Genomic DNA, 10,403 nt, shown 5'->3' with positions numbered 1-10,403 from the left:
GGTGGAGAAATATTGTAGTTTCAGTTGACCCATCACCTGTTTGAACAAGATTACATGATAGCAGTCATCAGTTAATAATGTCACCTTGTCTCTAGTCCAGAAAATGCATGATGCAGCTGTGTGTCAGAAAGCTGACTGCCTTCATTAAGGTGTGAAAATTATCATATATGAGACTTCATAAAATAGTTCACCAACTGTTTGTAGAGATCCTCTAAATCATCACAGCACCACTTATGGCTTTTTAAATTAAAAGATGATTAATTAAAAAAAGGGGTTGGGGGAGGTTAGAGGTTTGGGATGAAGGAAGGGATAGGACAATAAGAAATTCAAATAAAGGACGAAAAAAGAAAAAGGGCAGTTAACCAGTTTGACTAGAATGTGATTTGTTTGCAGGAACAAAATCCCAGAGCTGAACTGTATGGTAAGAATCAACTTTTATGTTTGTTTGTTTCCACCCTAGCCTTGTAAGCCTGGACCTGCTAAATATTTTTTTCCCCCTTAATTTGTTTCAGATTGCTGTGGCTGGCAATACTTGATATGTTACTCAGAGCAACATTTTCCACTTAAAACCAATAGCATTTGCCACTCTCCTTAAAAGTTATAGCTCTTTATGGGAAGGAGAAGGGAACACGGAAATTAACAGAAGTTTTAGATTTTATACAATTCCTAGCTCCACTTCAGGTCTGCCTGCTCCATCAGTTGAGCTGATTAAGTAGGAAATGTACTTTTAGTCATTCCTACACGTTCCACAGCTGGTTCTGTTTTCTGGTGCACTGGTTCTTCCTGCATGCCAATGCCTCTTGCTCAAGAGAGAAAAGTTCCTGGCATCATTTCTGTTACTGTGAAAATGCTTTATAAAGCACATTCTCCCCCTACGTTCTCCCTCCCCCATCCCAGGTTGCTTGAGGCACTATGCCAAGATTCATGGTCTGCATATCATAAAAATATGTATTTCTCACTGTGATAAGCCAGAAGACTGATGGTAGCTGGAACAGAAGGAAAACTGCCATTTAAACATAATATGTGTGCAGAGGGTGAATTTGATTGACATGACAGAGAGAAATGTTAGACACAATGCCATGTCAAGTTAAACAAAGTGCAAGGTTTGCTAAAGAATGGTGGGTACTCAAGTGTGAGTAGTCAGCCCTGTGGGACAGGCATTGGATCCAGCAGGTCTTTTATATGCAGAATAATTGCTAATGGACCCCAATCTCTTGTCATTAGAGAAGTCTGGGAGTTTACAAAGAGCATAATTTACTCACCCAGACATTCTCCCAGGAGACTAGGGGCCAAACAACTTTGCAAAGTATTGCCAGTGTTGGCACACTACCTCCAGAGCCCCTGCTTCTGTGCCCCAAGAGTTGTCCTTGCCTACAGTGCCTGCCCCCTCTGGGTTCCTAGCGGTTGGTGGGCACTCGCTTCATGCCAGCCAAGGCTGTTGTCAGCTCAGTCAAAGCACAAAGTTGTCTTCCAAATCCTCCATCCCTGCCTGGCCCACACTGTCAGCCTCCATGAGCCTGGGTTGGATTCCCCAAATGTAGGAGGACAATGAATGAGATACGTACCTGCTGTAGCTGACTCACAGCTACATTATTTGGAAGAGACATTTCCTGATACTGCAGGGTCTAGTACACCTTACATAATGATTCACAGACAGCATGTTGAGCTACCCCAGCTGAGTGTGTTTTGCTGGAGTTTTCCAGAACTCTGGCATTTATCCCTGCAGCTGGGCCAGCAGGTTCCTCTCCCAGAGGATGTGGCTATTGACAGTGTTAGAGCAGCCACCAGCGTTGGGGCTACTCTGTCTGCACAGGCCCTTACAATCTACAGTCAAAATCCAGATGAGGATTTCAGATGGACCTCGAACTCCTGCAGAGTAGAGATTATGGCACTGCTGAAGGACAGGCTAGGCGCCAGTGTGCTCAGTATGATGTGTACCACTGCATCCCATTACATCCTCTCCAAGTTGTGTGAGGCCTATGGGGAGGCCTCTGTGTACAGGTGCAATGGGACAGGGTCCCCTCTGTCACTGCCGCGCAGCCTGTTACTGCTTCAAGCAGTGGATCTGGCTCACAGACTGAAAGAAAAAGACAAGGAAGCCATTTGCTTAAGGGCCAACAGCCCCATACCTGTAAAATATCAGCATCATGGTGGAGGCCCTGCCTAGTTACAGACAGTGCTTCCCTCCTACTTCCCTCAAGCACTTCTTTCTTCTTTGCCTCTTGTGACTCAAACCGCCCCTTCCCTGTGACAAATATATCTACTTCTTCCCCTCTTTTTAACCTCCCTCTCCCCCTCATCCTCCTCCCCTCAGCATCTGCTAGATAGGCCCAGGCTGGGGACTGTGAGCTCCAAAGTTCTGGGTCAGACATGTGAATCAAGGGGTTTCTCCAGTTTTACAAGCACTGCCCTAGACCATATATGTTTCTAAGCACAACCTGTGTGGGTACCTGTGGCAGGATGCCTGTCCTAGCATGCAGCTGTAATCTGCAATGGAAAAAGGAAGCAGCAGCAATCTACAGTGTCGAGAGAATGTGTAACTTCAACTGTACAGTCACCTCTATGTATGTGTTTAAAATTGAAAATCACAGAGATCCAAACAGGGTAAAGAAGTAAAAAGTCTGTACAAACAAAATAATGATGAACAGGGGCACTAAATAAGCCAAAAAGCAGACATGAGTTATGAGGTCTATAATGTAAGAACCAGAGGACTCAAACACCTTCACACATTGTCCCTACATTCTTCCCAGCAGATGCTGCCACTTATGACCCCAGCAACATAGTATTAAGGTGGCTGATACCTCACTAGTCTCTTCCTCTGATGTTTCCTCGCTCTGTTGCACTCTCTCCTGTCCTGGGCAAAGCTTCAGCTACCTGGAAAAAAGTTTGGATCAACATTCAAAAAGCTCTTGCAGATTTTGATTCTGCAGATCTTGTTCTCCTTTCCCATCTTCCTACTTCAAGAACTCATAGTGGAAATGACTCAGCTGGTTAAGGTGCCCCTGCAGAAACATTGTCTGATGTGACATCACTTTGAAACTGCTTCTACAACAGACGGTATGACCAGAGGGTGTGTGGAGGGGGCAGGATTGTGCACACTCAGCTGTGAATACCTGGTAAAGACAAAAATCCCTTAGGAGGAGCAGGTGCACCACCTAACATTGCACATGCAGGGACAATGTGCAGCTGTCAGAAACCCAGACTTGTTTCTGTGCACAACTCCCAAATAATTACTGCTGCTTTACAAACAAGTAAGGCTTAGGGTACATTTATGAACACTCTCCAATCACCTTTCTGTGTGGGATAGTGAGAGATGCAGCAATTCTGCAAAATTCCCCCAGCTCAAGGCAACATCTGTCACTAATGTTCGTCTTCTGACTGCTGCTGCATCAGTCACCTAAGCACAATTTGTGTGCCTCCTCTCTTCTCCCTCACCAGCACAGGTATCTTCCTTTCGATATGTTAGTTGCATGCTGTTCCTCGGAAATATTCTTGTTAATAAAGTCAAATGTGGTCCTTGCAGATGTTGGCCAAAATCCTAGTCTCCTCCTTTGGCACGTGCTACAAAACCCCGAAGATGCATTCTAAAGAGAGGCTGTGTCATGGCCCCCATCAGATGCAGGCTTTTTGCAATGTGACTTCTAGACAGGGTCATGTGTACACCGTGGATTGTCAGGGGACTCTGGCACAAAACAGAAGGCACATCAATCTCACTACACAGACGGGTCATCAGAGTCTGCCTCTTGAGTAGCATATTATTCACAGTTCAATAAAAGATATCTCATCTTGAAGAAGGGAATGTAACTAAAGCAGAAGTAGCAGAAAATAATCAAAGCTGACAGAAGGTAGCTTCACTTTAAGCTAGCCAAGGCTATGACAGAAACACAGCTCTTGTTTCAATCCAAACTGAGGACAGGGTTGTCTCCAGATTTTGAGGGCCTCAAAATCCAATCTCCCCCCCACCCCCTTGATAAATATCTGCATCTCTTTCCTATGAGCTGCTGTTCTTCACGGCTGGTGTTAGTCCACATATTGCCAGGTATAGCTACCTGGAAGCTTTAGAAGATTTGTTACTTTGCACATCATTGACAACTTACTAACTGGTACATCATCCCTACCCTCAATAAAATATCTAGTGACAGTAGTCGCTGCAAACTTGCATCCTCTAACCTGCTGAGAAAGGTGAGTGTCTCAGCTCCACCACATGTCTTTTTAATCAGAAGACAGACTTCTTTCCCTAAAGGACAGCTTTAACCTGACAGAGATGGTATAACTACTTATTTGTATAACCCTAGCAGCCAAGAACCTGTTGGTGAGCCCATGACAATACTGTGCCGTACACAGTAGAAATACAGAACAGCTTGAGTGGGGACTAGGCACTAATAAAAATGCAAAGATGTGTAGATCATCAGTTTGATCATTATTTCTTTGCATTAGTAGATATTATTTTGTTTGTTTAGACTTTTTACTTTGTTACCTTGTTTGGGTCTCTGATTTGCAATTTTAAACACATACACAGAGATGTAGATTTCTGCTGCTTCCGTTTTCCATTGCAGATTACAGCTGTATGCTAGGACAGATACCTGCTGTGAAAGGAGTAATATGAAGTTTTGTCTATATAATTCACAACACCTATGGCAGACCATGCTCACTGTGACCCAGAAGTCTTGTCCCAGCAGAGGATGATAAGGTGCTAAAGCCTGACTGGCTCTGATCCTTGCTGTTTGCTAGGTCATTATATTAAGTTCTCTCTCCAGGAGGTTTGTTACCGAACTGAACAAATGACATCTGCCTGCTTGTACATTTTGGCTGCTGCTGCCCCACGATGAATCCACACAGACTGCCAGCCTTATCCTTTTGTGTCATTTCAGGACTGCTTTCAGGTTTTCAAACTCAGTAAAAGGGAAAACTGAAAATGAAGTCAAGGAGCTGAGTAGAAGTGTCAGGGAGATGGGATGGAGACACTGTGTAGAGGGGGAAGGAACTGGGAGGTCCACCCACTCTTCAGAGGCGTTAAAGTGTTCAGTGAAATTTCTTGCAACTAATAACTTTCTTTAATATATTGCAGTGAAAAAATTATCCTGTGGAAGAAGAGCTTGAACAATTCTGCCAAAAACTTCACAACTAAGTCTTCAAGTTTCCAAAATATTATGGAAAATATTCTTCGGGGACAGCAAGTTCAATTGCAAGCCCTTCCCAGGGCTGGAACCAGAAATAGAGAAAGGTGGATCTGTTCCAACAGAGGCTGCTGGGATCAGAAGAAGCAAGGAAAGAGAGCACAGCAAACAGCTCGCACTTCACACATTATCTGCAGAGCGAGTGTGAACCACTGCCGGGCACAGCTACCATGGCCCATGTGCAGCTCAAAGCCTGGCTGATCCTGTATGCACTTGCTGGATTCCAGAGGCTGACAGGTAGGAAGGACATCTGTTAGTGATGTGGCTTCTTGGCTAGGCAAATGCTTGTGCAATTCCAGTGGTGCTACATTTTGCTTGCTTCTTCAAATACAGTCAGATGCATCAGCAAGCTGTGCTGACATAGGCAGCTCTGGGTTTGAGAGCATATTAACTGGAGTCCCAGCTGGGTTCTGCTCTTAATGAGGAAAAGAAATAAGGAATTTATCTCCATAGAGTTTTGAGGATGCCTTACTCCGAGTACATGCTGCTTACTTGTTCCCTGAATGTCTTACTTCCCTTTACAGTCTGTGCTAATGTCTTACCCTTCAGTCACAAACGATTACTAGCTGCACTACCTCCTACGGTGTGCCCAGGTGTTCAGTGCGGGAGACGCTTATGCCCACTTGCAAGATGAAGACCTGTGCTACTTTTGTTGGCAGGGGGAGAGTTTTCTCGGGTCTTTGCTGAAAAAGTCTGCCTCTGCAATAATGTTTGTGAATTTTCTAGATGATTTTCGAAAAAAACCTGTTGAATGGTAAAAAAAGTAAGGAATCATCCTCCCATGTCCAAAGGACATTTATGTTATTATTTTAAAACATTATTTGTTATGTCTTGTTTTATTTTTGCATTACTTTCTTTAAAAAAGTCTAAGACTGCATATATTTATGAGACAATTTCAGTAAGTTTTAATAAGAGCAGTTTGGTGGCTTTCAACAAATTCATTGACTTTGCATCCAATTAGATGTCTTTCAGTAGCGGTATCTGTGAACTTAGCTACAGGAGGGTGAAATGTGGATCAGTTAACTGAGAGAGAAGCCCAGAAGTTTCGGAGGAAGTAATATTTTTACCTGAGCTATAAGCCTGAATAGCACATCCACAGCACAGGAGGAAACAGCAGCTAGTATCCCAGCTCACACTCCAGAAAATGCAGCTGGCTTAGATCAGGGAGCCTGCAGCTGTGCAGAGAAACAAACCTCCTTAGTCAGAGGGGAGAGCAGTGCACTCCTTCAGGCAGCTTGCACATCTCCCTGAAAAGCTTTAATCGAGAATGGAAAGTTGGAAGTGGATTGGTAGTAGTCACCACACACATACACAATTAAACCTTATTTTTTCTATAAGCACCTCCTGACATTAACTCTCGAATACATATTTTTTCTCCCTTTCTTATATTAGAAAAAGCCTTTATAAATACAAAAATGTAAAAAAAAAAATGTGTCAGAGAGCTTACTATTTCTTGCCAGCCTTCTCCTTTCTGCTGCATCAGTCCTTATGCCCAGAGCCAGTCTGTGATTCAGACTGGCTGCCTATGGGCCTCTGTTTCATCTCTCCTGGCCTGAAGGATGAGCCTCTAACAGGTAGAAGAGGGTCTTGGTTACATGACTACACTGATAACACCGAAAAGGGAGGGGTTACAGCCTCCCTCTCAGGGTCCTGGACTGACACTGCTTTTTTTTCTTTAAACTGAGAAAGAAATTATATATAAAGGCAAAATAAATGCACAAAGTTAGAGTAGAAGTTTTAGAAGAATTAGTAAATGAAAACTGAAGAATTCTTATGATTAATATGACTCATATTAATAAACTCCCATTCCTCTGACCCAGTAACAATTTTTCCCCAGTTTAAGTGGTGTCAGGCAGCCCAGAAAGGAATTAGCAGGACATAAGAGCAGCCGTACTGGATCTGAACCGATTTTCATTAGCCTACTACTGTCTCTGTCAGTGGCCAGTTGCAGATGCTTAGGGAACAGGTATAAAACCAGGATAAGCATCAAATAATAAAACCACCAAAAGTTCTCATAGCTTCCAGGCACCCAGGGCAGCATTACCTTCTCCTAGAAAAACTAGAAAGCAACGAAAAACACCAGTCGAAGATCCTACTCTAACCAGCCCTCAGCATGAGGGGCTTCCTCGCTGTCTAGCAAAGCAGGTGCCTTCGCTCCCATACGCTTTAGCTCTGTAAGCGGGCAGGCTCAGCATCCCCCACACTTACACTTGCCCCCATTAACCCTTCTGCTTCTCTTACAGATCCTGTTTTGTTCATCAAAAATCTCGTGGTCAGCATCTGCCATATTTGGCAAACTATGAGCGGCAGCTCAAAAATGTTGAGGACGTGACTGACAAGTGAATAACAATAATAAACAAGGGCTGAGCTCGTGCACTCCCAAACTCTGTCTAATGTTTTCCAGATGAGCATCTTTACAGCGAGGATGGTGCCGGGGCAAACGTAGTTCATCGCAGGCCGGAGGACGCCGCCGTGCTGTTAGAGGTCGCCTGCGGGCCGAGGCACCGCTCCCGCCTGCCGCTCCCGCCCAGCCGGCGCAGAGGAACTCCCATGCGCCGCGTGTTTGCATCGCTGCCGGGGCCTGGAAAGCACCGCAGCGATTATCTAATCACATCTGCACTCGCCCTGCCGAAGCAGGGGTGCAGCCCAGCGAGGCTCTGTCCCCGCAGGCCTTGCTGGGAGGGTCCCTGAGCGCCAAGGTGACACCCCCGCCAGGCACCCGCTGCTGCTGCCCTGCCGCCCGGGCGCCGCTCCCCCCTCGGAGGGGGCTGATCCCGGGAAGGGCCGCAGACCTGCGGTGCCCCCGGCCGCACTGCCCCGTGCCCCGCACCCTGCCGGCGGCGGTGAGGCTGCCAGGAGCTTGGGGCTGCCCGCCGGGCCGCTTTGCCGCCTGTCGTGCCTCTGGCCGCCTCGCTGGGCTGCCTGCCGCCCCCCCAGGACCTGCCCAAAGGGAAGGCGAGATGCAGGGCAGAAGGGGTTTGGAACTGGCAGGGACGGGCTCGGGTAGGATGAGGAGGGTCCTGGGCAGCAAGTCGAGAGCGTCCCTCTCTCAGTCCAACCCAAGGTTTGTCAGAGTTGCGGGTGGCCTCCCGTCTCTGTGAAGCTTTGTGCTGGCCTTCCCGTTAGCGAGCTGCTCTTCTCTTCCAGATGCTCTGGGCAGGGCTGGAGATTGAGGCCAACACGATGGTCCAGCTGCGGGATGAAGAGCTGGCCTCCCTGCGCCCAGCACGGCGGTTCCTCTGGATTTTAGAGAATGAAGTTCCCAAAACACCGACAGAGATTGAGCAGCAACTGAAATATTATTCACTGACTGATACCCCTTTACCTGTAACGGAGTTTGACCATCTCCTTTTCACCAGTGTTTACTGTGCCTATCAGATTCGCTCCATTCAGGGTCTGGATAAAAATCTCTGGATCAGTCTTTTCTCACAGCTAGTTGATGAAATCTTTCGCGATCTCTGCAAGGGGTTTTGCCCTGCAAATTCCACCCTCCTCTTGGCTTCCTGGCCTTGGAAGGAGAAGCCGCTACATTTAGCATCGCTAAAGCAATTCTATCATTCCAACCTGGCCAGGACCAAGAGAGCCACTTAGTAAGAGAAACTGCCCTAGCAAAGGACACATGTGAGTTCAGCTGCAAGCTCAGTTGTTTTCAGTGCTGGCAACCATTCCACATGATGCGGGACACTGTGCAAGTGCAGCACCCCTTCTTGGTACGGCTTTCTGCACTGTGCTGCCAACCTTCTGGGGATTTATCCATAGGCTTTCATTTTTAAATGAAATAGGACAAAGCTGCAAAGTGTATTTCACCCTTTCATCTGTGCTGCTGAAGTGGGCTGTGCTGAGGGGGCCCGGTTCTTTAGAAGTGTTACCCAGCTCGATCCCTGATGCTTAATAGGGGGATGTCCTGGCATTGTTTTTTCCAGGGTGTTGACACTGGCATACCAGTTGAATTCATCCTCGATTATTCAGTTTTGCCTCCTTATATTCATTCCATGGTTTCAGCTGAATGCAGCATTTTTTTCTTCTCTCCAGGAACCAACTGAGTAGACGCTGTTGTGTTTCACCGTAAAGGTGATGTATTTAATTTCAGATTTCTGTTCATGTGGCATCACATTTTATGTGTCTACAGTAATTTACCATATTGTGTGTTCATTTTCCTTAACAACAAAAAAAAACAACTCCCCCCACCCCCACCAAATGTATGTATTCTGTGAAGCTTTCTGGTATACATATATCACATTTACATATATATACTGCTTTGTATCAGTTATAAGTTTGGAATACACTTCCTTATATCTCATTTAAATTCCTAAGGATCATGACCTAGTTATTGCAACTGCAGATTTTACCTCTTCTGTGAAGTCTTTTTGTACAGCTATGGCACTTTACAAGCCCAGTATAATAAATACACAATCTCTATCCTCAAAAACAGGAATGTAATTTTTTTGTAGAAAGAGAGCATTTACATTTCTCTGTCTTACACACTGTAGTGCAAAATTAAGTGAATGTAATTAACTACCCAGGAGAGTTTTGATTTTTTGTTTATTTCTATTGGGTTTCGTGCTGCCATTATAGGTACATTAAATTTGAACATGCAGTCCCTGCACTTAGGTGAGAGAGATAATACCCTTTGTGTCAATATACTTTTAATTTTCCAGGCTCAACAAAAGAGAACTGTATCACATTCAAAGTGGGAACTGCTACCTTTTGACCTAGTTTAGTTTTCTCCATGTCATTGTTACCCAACAGATGGAGAGGAGAAACAGGGAAACAGGAATGAGAAGCCTGGAAGCAAGGTGTCACAGAGAATGGTTTTAGAGGTCAATTAGGACTGTAACAGGAGAAGATGGATTTATACAGTTTGTAAGGCATATTTTTTCCAAAGGATGTAGGGATTAAGATTAGTGTTTTATTTAAATTCTAACTTCAAGACAGCTAGGGTAACACTTCAGTGGTCTTCCAGTTTTATGCTTTTTTTGGTACACCTTCAATTAAGACCCTTCACACTTTACCTGAATATGTCCTCAGTCTTTAATGTCTAGGATATGCAGGGGTGATGGAGGTAGGGAGTGACTGCAACCAAGTTCAGCTTGAGAAGAGAACTTGACTAAAAGGCTGGGTTGGGATGGCACCAGTTCATGAAAATATTGTCTTGCTAGAGAATATAAAGTCTGAGCTATGTGAATGTCTGGATAAAGGTGAGGCTTTGGCTTGGTGATTCAAAGA

General features: G+C 45.2%; 1 protein-coding gene across 1 annotated transcript; it reads left to right on the top strand.

Moving 5' to 3' along the window:
• Positions 1-5,013: 5,013 nt before the first annotated feature.
• Positions 5,014-9,571, top strand: FAM180B (family with sequence similarity 180 member B). Its single transcript, XM_013959358.2, has 3 exons — positions 5,014-5,414; positions 7,582-7,661; positions 8,325-9,571. Exons 1-3 carry the CDS (start codon positions 5,348-5,350, stop codon positions 8,766-8,768), a joined length of 591 nt encoding a protein of 196 aa, XP_013814812.1. The 5' UTR covers positions 5,014-5,347; the 3' UTR covers positions 8,769-9,571.
• The last annotated feature ends 832 nt before the right edge of the window (positions 9,572-10,403 follow it).

Source organism: Apteryx mantelli, chromosome 4 (assembly GCF_036417845.1).
Source record: "Apteryx mantelli isolate bAptMan1 chromosome 4, bAptMan1.hap1, whole genome shotgun sequence".
Taxonomy (NCBI): Eukaryota; Metazoa; Chordata; class Aves; order Apterygiformes; family Apterygidae; genus Apteryx; species Apteryx mantelli.
The sequence above is the reverse complement of the archived record's forward strand: the minus strand, read 5'-3'. Positions and strand labels throughout refer to the sequence as shown.